This window comes from Strongylocentrotus purpuratus, unplaced genomic scaffold (assembly GCF_000002235.5).
Source record: "Strongylocentrotus purpuratus isolate Spur 01 unplaced genomic scaffold, Spur_5.0 spur5_scaffold_9, whole genome shotgun sequence".
NCBI classification, from domain to species: Eukaryota; Metazoa; Echinodermata; class Echinoidea; order Camarodonta; family Strongylocentrotidae; genus Strongylocentrotus; species Strongylocentrotus purpuratus.
In genome coordinates, this window is record NW_022145615.1 from 23,917,843 (window position 1) to 23,937,564 (window position 19,722).

The 19,722-nt window shown below is 36.1% G+C and overlaps 1 protein-coding gene and 1 non-coding gene across 9 annotated transcripts in view; both read right to left on the bottom strand.

Annotated features, from left to right (window-relative positions):
- Window positions 1–1,390: 1,390 nt before the first annotated feature.
- On the bottom strand, window positions 1,391–1,472 carry TRNAS-AGA. The gene has a single exon. It is a non-coding gene; the product is annotated as a tRNA-Ser (tRNA).
- A 2,351-nt stretch (window positions 1,473–3,823) lies between these two features.
- Window positions 3,824–19,722, bottom strand: part of LOC575959 (chromodomain-helicase-DNA-binding protein 1) — a 48,357-nt gene continuing 32,458 nt past the window's right edge. For 7 of the 8 annotated variants that reach the window (XM_030976877.1, XM_030976874.1, XM_030976875.1 and 4 more), the window contains exons 32-38: window positions 19,202–19,306; window positions 18,492–18,670; window positions 17,568–17,664; window positions 15,126–15,280; window positions 13,090–13,179; window positions 8,331–8,462; window positions 3,824–7,883 (exon numbers count right to left, since the gene is read on the bottom strand). In XM_030976877.1, coding sequence (XP_030832737.1) covers window positions 7,607–7,883; window positions 8,331–8,462; window positions 13,090–13,179; window positions 15,126–15,280; window positions 17,568–17,664; window positions 18,492–18,670; window positions 19,202–19,306 — 1,035 coding nt within the window. In that variant the 3' untranslated portion in view covers window positions 3,824–7,606. The remainder of the gene's footprint in view (window positions 7,884–8,330; window positions 8,463–13,089; window positions 13,180–15,125; window positions 15,281–17,567; window positions 17,665–18,491; window positions 18,671–19,201; window positions 19,307–19,722) is intronic. The other variant, XM_030976876.1, reaches the window with a different exon arrangement.

Sequence of the window (19,722 nt, forward strand, 5' to 3'; positions counted from 1 at the left end):
GTATTGGAATCGCCCCAATTTCAAAACATGAAATGGAAGCTCTCATTACCAATCATGTGAAAGAATATGTTTTGACTAATACATGATGATAAAAAAATTGCCGGGAAACCGCCTACTAATTCATATATTTGGTAAATTTGTTTCCCTCATGGACTGTGAGAGATATAGGGTAGTCCCATATACATCTTTCTGTGTATAGTGCTTGTAACTTTACGAAGAATGGGCCAAATTTCTTATCATTTTGATGATTCCAGAACCTTGCAGATGCTAGATGATCAACCTTTTCTGATCGATTCTACAACGTTTCTTTCACAATGCAATCGCATGACCATAATTGGTCTTTACCTTTAACATCCTTCTTACTCTCAGCAGAGTACTGGTCGTACAATCGCACTTTGACAGAAACTGTGTTTTTTAACAACAAACACAAGATGGGCGAATTCAAACAAAGAGAAGGAGACTTCTCACGAAGAAATCACGAAGAAAGAGAATTACAAATTAAAGATCTATAAACAAAAATTGATTTTTAAAATATATCTAAGAACTAGAGGAAGGCGTAGAACTATATCAGAAGTAAAAGAAGAACTTAAAACGAAGAAAGGTGGACAACCCATCAAGTCCTTTCGTCTGAAGTCTGGAGATGGATGTTTGACGTGCGTGCACTGATCATGGACCGGGTCAGTGCCCCGACAAGAAAAATACGGTGAGAGGTCCCTGAGGAAGTGTTGGTATCGTGTCTATCCAGTCATCGTGTATACGCCCCACCGACGACGTCAATATTTGGACTTGTATTCTTGACAGATGTGTCTGATTGGAGGTAGAAGAGCATTAACTCTAGGGTGGCTAGGGTGGGGAGGGGGGGGGGGGGGTGTAGTATGTAGGTACAGGCTCTAGTTTGACATTTTTCCACAATATTGCTTCTAAAGCCTTGAAGGTCTATCGCAATATTTTGTTTCAGAGGGAGTTTGGCGCAGGGTATACAGTTTCAGTTTGAATGAATCAGTCAGATTTATTGTTTCGCGTAAAAATAAACTAAATAAATAAATAAGAAATAAAAATAAAAGATAAAATAATAAAACACTATCTGATTATTTTGATATGAGTCCTCTTTTTTTCCTTCACTTGATCTCGATGGGCTATTTGGCATAATAACGTACTGCTTTGCTGTCAAGTTTTGTTCATGGTTGAAAGACTACATGCTTTCTTATTCCATATTTCAAGTCAGCAAAAATGGTTAATTCCCCAATATAGACTCCTACCAGATAGTGTTTGTTGAGTGTTACAATAGAGTCATCTTAGATTCTGAAATCATCTTCGAATTAACAATAGTATGATTAATAAAAAGAGACCTACAACTCAAATGAGGAAGAAAAAAAAATGAAAAAGATATCGTAATCGGCAGGGATCGAACCTGCGCGGGAAGATCCCAATAGATTTCTAGTCTATCGCCTTAACCACTCGGCCACGATTACTTGATAGGAAATGGAGAACAAATTACATATTTATTATCCACGTTACTCACTGCTTTCATCATTTGCGTTTTTAAATGATTTTTTAATGAGTATAACACTATATTCCCTGTTCTTCTTACTTAATGACACAAAATAACGACTCGATACTTATTTAAAGACACAAAATATCAACAATAGATCCACATTCTGTGTGGAAATTGTGTTAGGCCAAGCGCCATCTATCGTCAACAATTTCCATAATATATTACAAGCGCCCTCTATCGCCAACTTCCACAATATATATACTGTATACATAACGCATTTTCCAGTTTTGTGTGATTCATCCGGATCATAGAGATATATACTACTAACTTATTAAGTATATATCTCTATGATCCAGATGTATTATGCGTCTGGAAAGTTTGTGTATCCGGATAATTTATTAAAATCGGTGATTTAAAGAAGTTTACATTACATGCAATATCTTATCAATCTTTTAACCCTTTAATTTGTAAGACATTATCATAATAGACAAATATGATGGTTGATGCTATTTTATGAACATTTTTTGCTAAATACAAAGACAAAAATGACAGCCGCTGTAAGGCTTTCAGATTTTCACCCCCCCCCCCCCCCCCCCCCCCGTAGTGCCAGCAAAATCAGAAGGTCACATTTCCTGAAAATTAAGAACCCGACCCCTAAAAATTAACTCTTGAACGCCAAACTTTATTACATGTTTATTTATGATTTTCAGAATATATCCGTCATAGACTAGATTCTGACGTGATCACACAGTTGCTTTGTCAGGGTTAGTGAAAGTTGGAGGAAATTCCAATGAACAAAAAAGAAATGCATTTCTTACTTCTAGTTTGTAATCGCTCAGATACAAGCTGGTATCTTTCATCTTTCTTTCTGCAGTGTATTAAAATTGAAGTTCTAGTTCTGTACTGATGATCATAATTTCATAACAATTGGATTAATAACATCCCATTTTTTTCTAGAAGGATCAAAACATCCAATCATATATTACTAGTACTAGTAGGCCTATAAAGGGCACGGTTCGGTAATAGTTTTGAGAAAAATTCGAATTCATGACATTTAAATAGTGAGTGAAAAGCTATGGTGGCCCTGAAGGGACATCGCGAATAGACTAAATCGTGAAAAATATGCGATAAAATTCACGATATCGTCAATTTTATCGCATATTTTTCATGAAGAAATTCACGAAATTGACGATATCGTGAACTTTATCGTGAACTTTTCACGATGAAATTGACGATATCGTGAATTTTATCGTGAAAAGTTCACGATATAAAGTTCACGATATCGTCAATTTTATCGTGTACTCTATCGTGTACTCTATCGTGTACTCTCCTGACGGGCGCTTCGTAAACAAAACCAGCCCTAGCTGGGGGAGACAGAGAGAAGGAAAAAGGGAAAGGGAAAGAGAAGATAAAAGGAAAGAAAGAATAATAAGAAGAAAAGAGGGAAACGGGGGGGGGGGCGAAGGGCTCTTGCCTCCTCCTCACTCCCCCCCCCCCTCCCCGCCAAAAAATAAATCAGAGAGAGAGAGAGAGAAGGGAAAGGGAAAGGGAAAGAGAAGATAAAAGGAAAGAAAGAAGAGGAAGAAGAAGGAAAGAGGGAAACGGGGGAAGGGCGAAAGGCTCTTACCTCCCCCCCCCCCCCCCCCGCCAAAAAATAAATCAGAGAGAGAGAGAGAAGGGAAAGGGAAAGGGAAAGAGAAGATAAAAGGAAAGAAAGAAGAGGAAGAAGAAGAAAAGAGGGAAACGGGGGCAAAGGGCTTTTGCCTCGTCCCCCCGCCCCCCGCCAAAAAATAAATAAGAGAGAGAGAGAAGGAAAGGGAAAGAGAAGAAAGAAAGAGAAAAACGAAAAAGAGGGAGAATAGGAAAGAAAGGAAAAGAAAGAAAAGAAAGGAGGCAAGAGCCCTTTATATCGTGAACTTTTCACGATAAAATTCACGATATCGTCAATTTCATCTTGAAAAGTTCACGATAAAGTTCACAATATATCGTCAATTTCGTGAATTTCTTCGTGAAAAATAGGCGATAAAATTGACGATATCGTGAATTTTATCGCATATTTTTCACGATTTAGTCTATTCGCGATGTCCCTTCAGGGCCACCATAAAAAGCTAATGGAGAGCTTGGGATAATAACTAACTTTTGATTCAGTATATTTCAAATTAAAGACTTCAATTTCTTTTTATCAGATTTTCCTTTGTTCGTCACTTCGGTGACAAGTAAAAATGTCTGATGTAAAAATGTTGCAGTTAAATATGTCAAAGGTAAAATGTCTTCCTTATGTAAATGAATCCCCAAGACATAAAGAATATCACATATATTACGCTTGTATTCTCGATTTATCTGCATCTTTTATTTTTTACGAATATGCGACAGACAATGCCATGACAATGGCAAAGAAGCCGTCTCACATGTACATCATTATCTATGTACACAAATAGTAGTTCATTCATTGTTCATACATATATTATTATTTACAAACAAAAGACAAATTTTCTGCTCATTATTTGCAGCTTAACAAAAATAATGCTTTTAAACAACAATAACAAAAATTCACATTAACATGCCAGTTCATCACAAACATACCGAAGACACTACATATCAAGGCAAATAACGAGAGAACATACTCGAGTATAAATCATAGCATCTAATTCCTTTTTACAGAATACTGTACACAAATATTACATCCATCTGTACAAGTGCTTCATAAAACTCGCTGGAGTTGCTACAGTGTTATCTTTACATAAATTTGTTACAAATTACAAATGACAATACCATCGGTATCCACACATACATTTTCACCAAATAAATACACATCTGTTAAAGACTAGTTCAACCAACTTTCTGCCACCTAATGCTGTTCACTATGTTCTGTATAGATGCTACATTTGATATGAATGTTATAAAAAATTCTCTCTGGACTCGTCAGTGAGTGATGAAAACCATACTTGTTATATACAGTCAACTCTGAATGTAACAAAATATTATTCTGCACAATATTCAATGACCTGATTCTGTCTGTGATCCGCCAAATATAAACTGGAGAATGAAACCAAGGTCTCCAGATAAAATAGAATTGCAAATTCATCATCAATTTTTTTTCCATTGACACAACCAGACATATTCCTCAATATAGTTATTTGCTCCTTCATGGGGTAAAAAAAGAACCTTTTCATAGTGCGAGCATTGCAATACAAGGGTGACAAATAATGATTGCATTTCACATACAAAACTAATCTTTCCAATGAGAATTTTGGCCGCTGATGAAGTTTCGTCGACAGTTTGTCAAGTGAAAATGTTGACAATTTAGGAGTGTCTTCTTTCCTTAGCCATTATATACACCTACGCTAAATCAGAACTCATGTAGCAAATTATCTTTCTTGTGAATTTACTCACAAATAGGAAAATTTGTAATGTATGGAGATGTCTTTAAGCTTGATAAAGCACAACTGCAAAAAGGTTTGAAGTTCAATAGATTTCTACAAAATATATAATTTTATTAGTGGAATGTGGAAGCATTTGGCATTAAAAGGAACTTTGTAGACACAAAATTCATAGTAGGGAAATTTAATTTTTGTTAATAATAAGGTTTTTTCTTCTTCTCGTTTTATTTATGTAGTAAATGAGATTAAATGTTTTAAACCAAACATAAGCACCATTATTCTCTTAAAGAATGTAGACCTAATACATATAGTCGGCTGGAATAGGCAAATTCTTTTAACTGCAGAGTAATTTGGTTTGTTCCGGGACTTTGCCAAAACAAGAGCAATACATCATTTTGAAACACCTGCAATTCTTTAAACACAGCTTGTATGGTAAGCTTCTGTGTTCAACAGTTGTAGGAAATTTATTACCATTTCGTATGATATCAAATATTTCTTCTTTACCTAATTGAACGCATGACCTTCATCGTAAAAAAAGTAGAGTCCTTTACATTGCTGTACCTTATTTGTCTACTACCATTTGTTTCATGTTTAAGTGAGAAAAGATCCTGAACAAAATCTGCCATTTTTATTCAAAAATTTCTGCAATAGCATATAATAATTATTAGATATTCAGAAAACTTGTAATTGATTCATGTTCTAAACACTGATACATACTGAACACCACATGTTTCTTTCTTGGCGTAGCAATGTTTGATTGAAAATACCTAATCTGTTTGTCACATAAACAAGACATCGGCACAGCAAGAGTGGAGTACAACACTTCACGTTTTGCATTCCCAAACAACATTACTATTGCCATAGTCTGGGAGTTCACTTAAAAGGCAGATTTAGGGTGTTTATTTTAAGTGTGCTGAAAAAGGCACATTTTCCCTTGAGCACGACAAGCCCTGCAAGGTCTAATTGCACAACTGTATTTTCTATATCGTGCTTCAAGAAATTGCAATAGCTCAACATGATTCACTTTGCTTTCCTTATCAAAATTAAAATTTAGTTTAATATCATTCCAATGTCAATAAGTTAATATATGAAAATAATTACCATGGCATTATATTTGGCTTGTTTTTCAAACTCCAATCTGTTGAACACACAGCATATCGTTTTGGCATTGATTTTCCATTTTTCATTGTATGGCAAGTGAAATCTCTTCTTCCCCACAAATGTACGATACATGTATAATATCCTTCCCAGAAAAGAACACTTTTTGTTTCCATCATAAATTTTCTCTCCCTGGTTATTTAAAAATCATGGGCAACTTCAAGTCTGTCCAAAGAAGTAATTTTGTTATTGGTTCCATTTTGTGACAGATTTTTTTTCTTCTTCTGATACGAATTGATTTATATATTTTCTCTTAAATCATCTTATTAAACATTAACCAATATGAATTGTAATACTGATAAATTGCTGCTTCAAATGATTGAACGAGTCATTTTTTACCTTACCACCAGTCTATAATTACAATTCTTGTTAGTTATCATTTTGTTTTAAATAACATACCAATAATAAGTAGGATTTGTGCATCTGTCACCTGTTCAATTAATTCCTTCATGCATAGAGTACATTGCAATATAAATTTGATAATGGTCAAAAACATTTTGCTTATTCTAATAACAGTACTAATTAAATCATCAAAGGTCATGTTGAATACAACAAAAGAGGGCAAATTATTGAACTACCGGTAGATAATTGTTCTGATAATGAACCTCCATTGAAATAGAAAAAAGGGCTGTTGTCATATATCATCTTCAAGGGATTACAGTAATCTTCAAACAACTTCTTTTAAGTATGAGATCTAAAATTCTCTGTTTTCAGAGACATTAGGAGCTAGGTAGATTGGCAAGTACACAACACTAGGGGGATGCAACAAACTAAACATGGCCATACACACGACATTCTCATCTTTGCTTATGCTATTTCATCGCTTCAAGTTACTGTCAATATCATTTCTGAACAAACACCAACTCCCAAAAAGGTATACCTGCATTTTCTTTAAGAATAGTTTCACTGTCACAAAGAAATATTGCTGTTCCACTGTCAGCTTCTGTGTATTGATTGAAATATCATTGCATGAATGTTATTAAAATTTAATCAGTATCTTTAAAACAATCAGATTGCCAGATATTTCAGTGTTGACAGTCTTTATTGTTTGCGTTTAAAATGCATATTAAAATGAATCTCATCGATAGCAAATGAATCTTGACCAAGCATGGGGAACAAGTGGTACACTCCACAAAAGACATACACTTGAATCGGGCTTTGAAACATCTGGCCAGGGGTGGCATAGCAAATTCAATCATTTACAAATGTTTGAGTGACAGAGTTCGACAATTATTTGATAAACACTATCTGTACAAATGTCCTCTTGTCATAGGTTATATTCAGGTCTGTACAACACAAGATGTCCTGGGCCCCATTTCACAAAACTTGTCATTAGTGACAAATGACATTTTTTGTTATAAGCTACTGAAATCCTTGCTTCTGATTGGTTATCAGCAGATTTGTCACTGATTTTTGTCATTTGTCATTGAAGAAAAAAAGGCTTTGTGAAACGGGTCCCTGGTGAGATAGTCTATCCTGTCCATAGAGTTATTTTCTGAGTATGATGATTTCTATTATTTGTACACTACATCGATTGAGACCAGATAATTACCCGGTCTCTTATCCCCATCTGTTACCTGGGGAGGTCTCCACCAGACCACAAGTCCCCCCTCCCCGCCTCCCTTCGATGGTGGTCGCCCCCTCCCCGGTCCACCCGATGCTGCTCCAGCTTTCTCTTCTTGGACTCGGCCGACTGTGACCTCTGGAAGTGGGGTGCCTGTTCCTCGTGGGCGTTGCCAGCGTCTGGCTTGTCGTTGGCGTGACGGCGGTGTTCATCCCCTCCTCCTCCTCGGTGGTAATGTCTGTTGTGATTGGACCCCTGAGACCCGTGCTCCCATTTGTGATCATATCTGTATCAGGTTTGTGGGGTAGATTGATGGGGAAAAATACAAATGAGGTTTGGGATATAACCTTTAAAAAAAAATATATTTTCATAGATATAACTGTTACACCTACAAATATGAGATTGTGTCGTAATTCTCTTTAATGCTCATTAAATTTTGTTCCATAGGCATATTTTATCAAATAATCACTTCAAGCAGTTTGTGTTAAAGCCTATCTGCACTGGTTTGGCCAGGAGGGATTAGACCTCCTTGCATGGTCACTGAGAAGTGGTTATCTCGTCAAATCAGCTCTCAATTAACATAAGGAAAAGAGGATCATGTGGAACCAACGGGTACCGCTTGACATTGTTTGCTATAAGGAGGGCGCAATTAGCTATAAGTAGTGCAGAGGGGCTTTAACTGAATGAGTAGATAACGGGCTGATGAGTTATGACTGCGTCCGAGCATCCTCACCTTCCATGTGAATCTTCTCTGTCCCTCGAATACCTGCTGTCACCCCCAGCACCGGAGTTGTACGTTCCACTAAACCTGTGGTTCTCATAGTGCTGGCGATTGTAACTACCCCCTCCGTCACTGGACCCATACCTGGAGACAAGGTACGTTTACATGACAAAGAGAGAGAGAGATAGATAGAGATAGATAGAAAGATAGATAGAGAGAGAGAGAGAGATAGACAGAGACATAGACAGATAGAGACACACACAGAGAAAGACAGATATATATATATATATATATATATATACAGAGAGAGAGAGAGAGAGAAAAAAAGAGGAAAATGTGAGAGAATCGAGAGTGAAAGATATGGACACAAAAGTGACGCAGAAGGGAAAGAGGAGAGAAAGAGAAAGAAAAACAAAATGAAAATGGGATACAAAAAGAGAACCAAACAAGGAAAAAGGGAGGGAAAAACTTGGTTAGATTACAATTACCAACTCTAAGACAATAAATCACTTGGTCAGTCGACATTTTTATGGCCACCCTGCACAAAGGTGTAGAAAGTAAATCAGATTTAATGATTACCAATGATTGATTGTTTGTATATGGCGATAAAAAACACTGTTGTTTTGCCCTTCACATGTGGGTTTGAACTTGAATGCGACCTTACAAACAAAGAACAAGTAGAAGTTTAGTGTGTTGCCTTGACACGCTTGATCTCTGCTGTTAAAGTAATAGTTCAAAGAGCTTCACGCAGAGGTGTGGCATTGGCAAGCTAACAGCGAGATGGCTATTCTCTTTAATAGCCTCATCCATGGGGTATGATGGTGCCTTATTAAAAACAAGCTCCTGTGGATTGTAGGAGTAATAAAATTACCTTGTTTTATTGACACCTTGTCATGTCAGAGAAAAATACAATTGGTTGTCACAGAACTGAACTTTTAATTAGGATTTGTTGTTTGTATGTTATCTATAACCAGGTTCCACCACGCATAACTCTGAAGGGAAAAACAATTAATTGACAACAGAAATGAAGCCCCTCTTATCTTTAAATCCGATTTCTCAACCATAGTATCCAAACTTCAACCAAACAAAAACTTGGAGTAGGTAAAATGAAAATCCATCTTCCATAATGTGAAGTGCAATGTGTCAAATCACCAAAATTCAGATAGTCCATCAGCTCCCATAATCTATTATCAGTACGATGCAATAGATCACAATAAACCATTCTTTGAGTGGCACTTTGAACAAGCTACACATACTCTCAACCATAAATTTTTATTTACATACAACAAATAAATAAAGAGTTTGAACAAAGTGACCCTTTCACTTAGCCTTCATCTCTTTGCTTGTCAACACAACACTTAATGTACAGTACCACATACATCCAGATTCCCACATACCACCATGCAATGTACGGGCCAGAGTGACTAGACTTGTACCTCTACAATCTCAACATGTTTGTTTGCATTTCAAAATCATATCTTCCCATAAAATATACATAAATAAATCCATGAAAGATAAGTGTTTATGGCAATGAGGAATGTGCTTTTCGTGAAAATCCATGTACCACAAGCAGAGATAGATGTTTTTGTGAAAAAGACACCATGAAAAATACAAAGCTGGCAGACGCCCAAGTAACCTCGTCATAATCAGATTATAAGGATCAAGTATCATTTCAATGGGAACATATCTTTCTGCTTTGTCATATTCATGGAAAACAAAGCATTCCAACACTTGTTGATCTCCATATTTGTTGTACATGGTTGTTAAATTGTAACAAGATTTTCATTGCAGTAGTTCATTACATACATGTACATATTCAAGTCCCAATAAGACCTTAAAAGGTGAATCCAACCTTGATAGCAAACTTCTCTATAGATCATAACAACAAAATCAGAGATGTAGTAGTCTGGTATAAGTTTGAATAAAATCAGACACAAAATGAGAAAGTTACGAATTTTTCAAAACTGCAATCACTATTCATATGGGCCCTTCAAATTGGCTGTCTCTGTGAATTAGTGGTGGACAACTTTCCCATTTCATCCAATACACAAAATAACTAAAATTTCAATTTAAAAAAAATTTATGACTCAAAGGAGGATCTTTTCTTTAAAGGACCTATACTATATATTTTGAGTAATGCCCCTAGGGAGAAGGCACTAAGGAGAAAAACAGAAATCAATGATATTTTTGTACACGACAACAGATGAGTTATGTATGCCGTTATGTCACATTCCACTGACCAATTTTGAAATTCGCATGGACGTAGTGATCTCCATAAAACATCCATAACGTTCTTATTATGGGTCCAATTTATTTCAAACTTTCACGGTTTCACCGTTCTGTTTATCATATTCTTCTGCTTTCATACAAATGAACTTAAAGGTAAAGACCAGTTATGGTCATGCGATTGCATTGTGAAAGAAACGTTGTGGAATCGATCAGAAAAGGTTGATCATCTAGCATCTAGCATCTGCAAGGTTCTGGAATCATCAAAATGATAAGAAATTTGGCCCATTCTTCGTAAAGTTACAAGCACTATACACAAAAAGATGTATATGGGACTACCCTATATCTCTCACAGACTATGAGAGAAACAAATTTACCAAATATATGAATTAGTAGGCGGTTTCCCGGCAATTTTTTTATCATCATGTATTAGTCAAAACATATTCTTTCACATGATTGGTAATGAGAGCTTCCATTTCATTTTTTGAAATTGGGGCGTTTCCAATACTGGTCTTTACCTTTAAGGGTTGGATTGCCCTTAAATATTTCTGTTTCCCATTCAAATTTTCTCAAATCATTAATTTCAGATGTTCATCTACCGGTAGTTAAAAGCTTCCACTTTGAGATTAAGAGTCTGTAAGTAATTCCCAAAAGAAATATGGACATCTGTCTCATTTAATCAATAACTGACTATAACTTTCTAATCTAATAAAATTAAGGACGATGCTAAATTTGAATTAGACACACTCAGCTACATGTATGATTTATCACAAACTGTTCCTTTAACGTGGGATGATAAATCTCTGAGCATTTCTCAACAAGGTGCTAACATTCTTGAACTGCACTTGATAGCCGAACCCCCCATATATCTGACATCTTAAATGGGGAAGGTGAGGGTTATAAAAACGGGCGTCAGATCAAGATGAGACCCTAAACCAAACCCCATAAACTAGGTGAAAGGAGGAGACTGGTTTTGTTTATTCAAAGAACATAAACACGGTTCCAATCCTTCACAACACTTTAAATCTCTGTGGCAGTATAAACCTTGTAGAACAAGATGGTAACTAGGAGAAACAAATGGGCGACGCAGAGAGATAAAAAAGTGCAATAAAGATGTTTACGGTGACAGGTTAAATGTGCAAAACTATAGAAATTTTTCAGAAGAAGATTTATCGTTGCATGGCATATATTGTTACAAGCCAGTGTGGTACCAAATACAACTGCTTGCGATTCCCATCATACTACATGTCTACACATTACAGTTCCCATAAAATACTAAAAAAATGTAAGGATGGCTAAAAAAAAACACCACACATCACTTTAATGAGGTGAAAATAGGCAGAGTACTTGATTTGTGTAAAATTGTTAAACTTGTTAAAATAGTTGTATAACAACCTCATATAGGTACAAAAAGATGGTGGATTTGTTTTATACAGACTGTAGCACCAGAGTGCATGTAAATCACTCGCTCATAGACCAATAATATATTTTGTTCTGAGCTTATAATTGTAGATTATCTTTTAGCCTCTACCTTATGGGTTATAACACCAGCGTTTTTATCACACACTATTAGAATGTTAATGACATAGTAACATCCCATAATGCATTCAATTAGTGATTACTTATCTCCACATTTGGACTCTTTAAAGAGTAATAATCCTTATTTACCTCCATTTTACATTCAAGTGCAATACACAATATTGATATACACCTAAACAATGTTTCTAATCAACCATATTTTCATGCTTGTGGGGAAAACCGGCAACACTTATCTTTACATGTGACATGCAAATATCCATTTAAAAATACCGAGGCAGGCTAGGAAACGAATGCAAAACATTTTGTGAAAGATATCCCTAATACCATATTGAGAGGAAACAACAAATTTCATTCATTACGAGACAGGTATGGGATTCATCAGAAAAAATAATATGTGAAAATTTAAACCTATTAAAACCATATTATAGGATAAACATGCACTGAAAGTAAGAGATACATGTGTATTTTCTATTTAGTTGGTTAAAAGACAGTAGTGCTACAAAATTGTGCATATCCATTATCCACCCCTGAAATATTGTCAATTCATAAGCGGCCTGAAACTTGAAGCCTTTCGGGGCATTAAGGACATTTCCAGATATTAGAAAGAATGTCATGTCATTTGCTGAGTATTATTTGGTATGAAATCTAAAACATAAAATGGAAAGTAATTTTCAAACAAATGAATGATTGTAATTGGTTGAAAGATGGATCCCTAAAATTCATAAGTAACCACCACCACCACCACCCTTAAGAAATGTCTTCTATAATTCATGAGTCTCTCTCCCCACCCCCCCCCCCCCTCCCTCTGCCCCCACAGTGAAAAGCTTGTTCATAATTATAGTCCCGACACCCATGGTCCCACCCTCAAAGAATGATGTGCATGGAATTCAAGAGAACAGATAAAAGAGCCTGAGCTAATTATGACTAGGATGATGTTATGATAGAATGAGTGAAGGGAGAGAGGGAGGGGGAGGAGGTAGGGGTAAAGTAAGTGGGAGAGCCTTACCTGTCTCGGTAATGCTCTCTACCATGGCCATCGACTGGCCCCCTCCGCTCTTGGGACCAGTCATTAAAACTGTGCCGTTGCTGACCAAAACTGTGCCACAATAAGTGGATGAAAAATAAATTGGGAACAAAAAATATTCAACAAACAGACACACAATGAGAAATAATAAGGCTGGCAACAAAGAAACAAGTCCATGGGGAGCAGGGTCTAAAACTCATCTGTTCCACAGTGTGTTTGTGAATAGAAGCCAGCTTGTATTAACCATTGTTTATGTGGTAATTACAAGGAGCTCAAAAAAGTGACATTGAATTTGTTGGAATCAGCAGCACTTTTCTAATAATGCAACCGGAGCACAAAACTACATGCAATTTAACACAAGTTGTACACAAATTGATCATGAAATTACCATATTTTCTTTTATCCATTTTGAAATGCAGATAAACCTGTCTTTCCCTGTACGCTGTATATTCTAAATTAACCTCTGCATGCATATTTTTCTTCTTCCTTTTGTGACCACTTTACCAGAAGTCAAAATTTGTAAAGAAAGCTTGGGATATACCGTATTGTACTGTCAACTGAAATGCCCAAGCTTGACATTGATATCAAATGAGGAAGACTACTTGATAAACCTTGGCAACGAATAGGAAGGACAGAGGGAAGAAAAACTGACTGATATATCAGTTCTTCTTTCTTTCCACATGCTTCTGACTATGAAATCACACATACGGTATAAAGCATAATACAGTCAAACCTGCTTTAGTGACCACCTGTCTACAAAGACCACATTTTTTGTTTCCCTTGAAAATGGTTTCTCATTGAAGCATGTACTGAAGGAACCTGTCTACAAAGACCTTTTATGTGTTTCTCCTGGGCGGTCGATACAGCAGGTTTGACTCTACCAATATTTCTTTACTCGACATCTAACATATAATTCCATATTGACACAAAAACATAATCACTTTCTAGTTTCTACAGCTAGTGCAACTGCTAGTGCACATGCCTCTTTTCTGACAACAGCTGATTCACCCCTACAAATGCCTGGAGAACATGGCTTCTCAGTAGGCCTGTCTTCATCAGCTTGGTATATTATCCCGTAACTCAAAACTGCATCTTCATCAGACCGATACGCTCATCACAAACTAGCTCGGACGGGCGCAAAGCAGCCCGCTATTTCCCAAGTCGCGAGTATTTTGGAAACAAGACCAAGATTTCTCGGGATATATTCTCGACCAAATATCCCGCTAATTGTAACTGTGGGCTGATGAAGACGCAAATTAACTGGCTTATTTACAATCGGGATAGTTAAAATAGCATGTTATTTGGCAAACTCGAGCTGACAAAGACAGGCCTAGGTTTCACATGACACAACATTTCCTCCAGTCTTTATTTCATCAAAAGTACAGGACTAGGGTTAGGGTTGCACTTGAGTGTTTGGTTAGGTTTAAGGTTAGGTAAGGGTTAGGGTTAGTTACAGTGTTGGGTCTAGGGTCCAAGTTTGAAGCGTCATCAATCAGCCCATAGTGTTTACACAATTACTTGCTTATAATATTGAAATACCACACAACTGTAGAAAACTCACTACCCTAAATTTCAATCTGTTACTTTATACCAGTCATCCAATACATTCTATAACGTACTGGAAAATATATATATATTTTTTTTGATGGTTTATAATTTATATAGTGCACTGTGTTGTTGCTGATGCATATATTTTGGAAAAGGACTTCCAAGTGTGCTTGGAATTCAACGTGGCTGAAACACAGAAAACACAAGAAATACTTGCTAAACTTGGGGTATGGTGCTTATAATAAAGACATACACCATTCCGGTATTTAACATTTATCACAAAAATAATGCACTAACCATTTCAAATATACAAGGGATGAATAACACAATTAATATCACAAATAATCAACAACAAACAAGGGTCAAATATCTTTGAGCACATGAAAAAGATAAGAGAGGGTATAACGTCACATACAGAAATTGGTGCCCAAAACGCAGGCGACTTTTTAGACGAAAAGAAAGAGACTTACCTGTCCCTTCCTCTGTCGCTATGACCATCAGCAGCCATTTGCGGTCTTCTGACGTTGCCTGGTCCACCCTGGTGATGCGGAGCTCCGTCTCGACCCCGCTGAATGCCTCCATCAGCCTGTCGCTTTTTGGAGGGAGCAGAATTGTGTGATTTTGCCTGTCGTCCATGCATGTTTGTTTTTTGTTTTGTTTTGTTTAATCCATTGCACATCACATATGACAAGGGGAGGGGACAAAATACAATAACAAAAAGAAGCTAAGCAACTGATGACACAGACACATATCAAATAATATATTCATGCTGGGAACTATACTAGTGCTGTATTTCAAAGGTTAACATAACTCTAAGTAATTGGATCCTTCATACTTTTCATATATAAATTTCTTTCAAATATAGAATATTATCGCTCTATTCTGAATATTATCGCTCTTTTCTGAATACTTTTGGGGTGATAATGAGCACTAAAAAATAAAAGGTTTTAAATATCTGAGCGTTTGCACGAGGCGTTAAAGCAAGTCATGGAAAAGGGGCACCTCACCCCCCCCCCCCCCCCCTCTACATTTTAACCCGATTTACATTGATCTCAGGGACTGCCTATTTTATTAAAGAAACAATCATGACTTGCTAACCACACACACACAACAAAAATCTGGAAATTATCAGGCCTGATAAGTATTGCCACCATAATTGGTGGAAATAACCAAAGTAATACAGCACTAATCTACATGAAAGGTTACAACTAATTTCATTACAACTTCTAAGACATTAAGCTTCTACATGTACATGCTAGGTCAGGTGCACACAAATATATACAATAAATGTATATGAACTTGTTTTTAAACGGTTCTCATATGATAAATATATATTGAATTAAAACAGCTTGTTAAATACATCTTTATTATATCGCTTTTTGTTGATTAGAATGGTATGCAGCAGAATACCCTCTTTAATAACATTGTAACATGATCCTTTCATTGTAATAGAAGGAAGGTTTCAATTATTTATCCTAAATCTTGGCCAATAGAACTTGGCATTAAAGGTTAGATTTTAACACAGAAAATGCAAACATCAATACTTCCAACTAGATCTATATCAGTCATGCTAAACACTGATAGTCAAATCATGAAATTATAAAAGTGAAGAATATACAACATTTTATACAAGCAATTTCAATCTCTATTTGTATGCACATAGTTGGGCATCAGTCTTATTTAGGCATCCAGTTCACTCTCTATTTATCATTATAAATCACAACAGAACGTGGTGACAAACTGATGAAGTTTTATTTTTTAACAAATTGGTAAAGAAAGCAATTTTTTTCTTCTGGCTTTATAATCTTTCTTATTTTCTATAATATTAACATCAATAAAAAATGAAAAGTCAGGAACTCTGTGCCGTACTAATGAGCTATACAGCACACACATAGAACACAACAGCGATAGAGTAAGATTTGTTAGTTACAAAACAAACAAAAAGGTCTGTATTCACATAGCCGTTCAGGTTCACTTCTTGTGTGATACATAATTACAACAAAGGAAAAAAATTCTTGTGGAAACTAAAGTGAATTTTGGCTTAAGTCCAATTTTAGAATTTGCTAAAAGAAATTAGTAGTAGCATTTGAAGTCTAGGTATGAGATGGGCTTCCTTTAAATACTCCACATGATTTTATTGATAGTGTTTTCAAATTTGTAAACTATCAGCCTTTATAGTACCATATAATACCACAGGAATAATCAGGTACCTCTTTTTTCCATATATTTCAAAAAATAGACTGAATAATTCTTCATATGAGCATTCAATAATCATAATGTTGTGGTCTCACATGTTCTTGTGAATTTCAAATGTTGTTTTTGTGAGTAAAGGAGGGTGGGGCAATTGTTAATGAAGCCAATTTTTAAATGTTTTGCTACAGACGTTTTAATACAAATCCATATATCATAAATTGACAATTTAAACCCCCAAGGAATTAACTAATTTGTGTGAATGCAGACAAATCTATGCTCATGCTGAAATGGACTTCTTAAATGAAACAGGATTTTCATGTCATTTCATTTTTTCCCTCAAAACTACTTTGTCAATACAAGCCACGAGGTTTAAAGTTAGCACACACTTCATTGATAAATCTTAGCATCTTTTTCCAAAATAGTGTACTGAACGAATCGAACTCCATTCCAAGAATTCTTTAAAAAAAGTTTAATGACTTATTAATTGGGGGAGGGGGGGGGGGGGGGCTAAATTTGGTCTTGAATTAAATATCTATTCATCCTAGTCTTACGTCTCTTCCTCTTATGACTTCAGCACGCATGAAATATAAAATAATATGCAACATTAGACAGTTTTGAAATGCATGAACGTAAATCAAACAACAGAAGTTCCAAGAGTCGGTACAAGCACACACATGCAGGAAGAAAGTTAGTCGACAGATAAGACAGTAATACTTTACCTCATCTTCCTCCCTCTTCTTATGTGCATGGCGATATAACCGGTAGAGCTTCTTAGCATCAAACTCTGTAAACATGGCTACAAACGTCCACAGGTCTCTGTCAGGAGAAAGATAATAGAAAGAACAATAAGTTATATTATGGTGTAAAATACATTGGGTACACTTCATCTTGAAAATTTTAAGATACAAGACTGATATGCAGTAAAAGGATTGAACTGAAATTTCTGTATTATTTGATAGTGACATTAAAAAAGTATATCTAAACTGGAGTCACTGGACCTTAGCTGTCTTTCTCTGGTCAGAACTGACTAGGGAGATAAGTTTGTACTCGAAAAGCCCGAATATTGAAGAAAAGACCTGAAGACATTCCTCTAGAAAATGGTGACAAGTCAGTTGCTCCCATGACAGCTGCTCTGGGCTTCATTTTGTCAAAGATACAGGGTTAAGGTAACAAATGGGTTTCACTTTAGTTTTAGGTTTAGGATTTTGGTAAGGTATAGACTTAGGTCCAGGGTTGAATACAGTTAGGGTAGGAAATTGAACCCGAAGCAATTGTCGCAGTAGCATGTATCGTACTAACCTAGGAAACACATCTGGGACCCGTTTCACCAAGCACTTTTTTCAATGACAAATGACAAAAATCAGTGACAAATCTGCTGATAACCAATCAGAAGCAAGGATTTCAGTAGCTTAAAACAAAAACTGTCATTTGTCACTGATGACAAGTTTTGTGAAAAGGGGCCCCACGTGATACACAACAACTCTAAAAGAGTTCTGTACTGATCTACCTTTAACAATCGCACAAAGGGAACAGCCATCAAACATTTTACTCGGCCCAAAACAACCATCTTCTTTCACAGCGCCCAACATTTTGCAGTGGACCTGGTGATTTTGTTCTTCTAGTCCTTCCCCATTCTAGCTTACCCTTTCCATTCTTGGATCTTGTCGGGGTCGTTGAACTCTTGGATGCATTCATTGATGCGGTCTCCAATCTTGAGGAGGCATTGTCTGGTGTGGTTGAGTTGCTCTTTCTCTGAGACATCTTCTGGAGGGTTGTCCAACAGCTTGAGAGCCCTCTTGACTGGTCTCATCCTCTCCTTGCACTGAAGATGAAAGGAGACAAAGGGAAAATGAAGAATGATCAAAACAAAATAATCCCTTTTTCCTTTTACGTGGGTTGTTCAAAGGTATTCAGAATGATTATCGTCTATTTTCCAATAATGGCTAGAGTATAAGCTGGTTTAGACAACTGGGAGTCTAAACCACATCTTCAACAATGCTAGGTCATAAACAGTCTGCATAATAATTAGGCTTACATTTCAATGTTTTACATACACTAATCAGAAGGAGACTATATTATTTTAGGCTCATTCCACAGCATTTTCAATAAGTCTACATCACTGTCATGCCATATTCAAGTTCAAAAACATATTTCCGAGATCTGTACAAATTTATAATTTTAAACATTATAAATCAGGGTCAATTACTTTGATCCAGTAAATGTAACTGCCAAATTTATCTCATGTCACAGGTGATGACCAGCACAATTTATCTTTATGAAAAATGTCTCCTAAATTGCAATATCTTCAGCTTGGTAAACTGTGAACGATCTGTCTGACATAATGTATACTTACAGCACTGAATGTCTGATCATCCAGCTCTCCGGTTGGATTGAAGACAACGGGCGTTTGCATGGACTGGATATTTCTCTTGGCAGCACCTTTCTTGTTTCCTTTGCTCTGTGAGTTAACATATAAAAAACGTGATATGGATTGAAAGTACAGGGGTCTTCATTCCTTAGAACTAAAAAAATGTAGGCATAATGATCATGGTAATGTGTTGAAGTTTCTAGGATGCCTGACACAAGCAGATTTGCATGTTGCAACTCGAAACATTCTATAGTGAATTTCTCGTGATAATGACAAGTGTATGTAGAATGCTTGAAGAAAATAAACTGCATATGACCATGGAAAATAATTGCCGCTCATTGTATGGAAAAGACTAATTTATCTGTTTGTGATGTACATTTGTATGCAAGTAGATTGAAATGCTAGAATCACCCAAAAATTTAACAGTTTTGAAAACCACTTCATTTTTTTAAAAAACTTTTTCTGCAACAACGTCCGGTTTAATCAAAAGCATATCCTAAAATGCC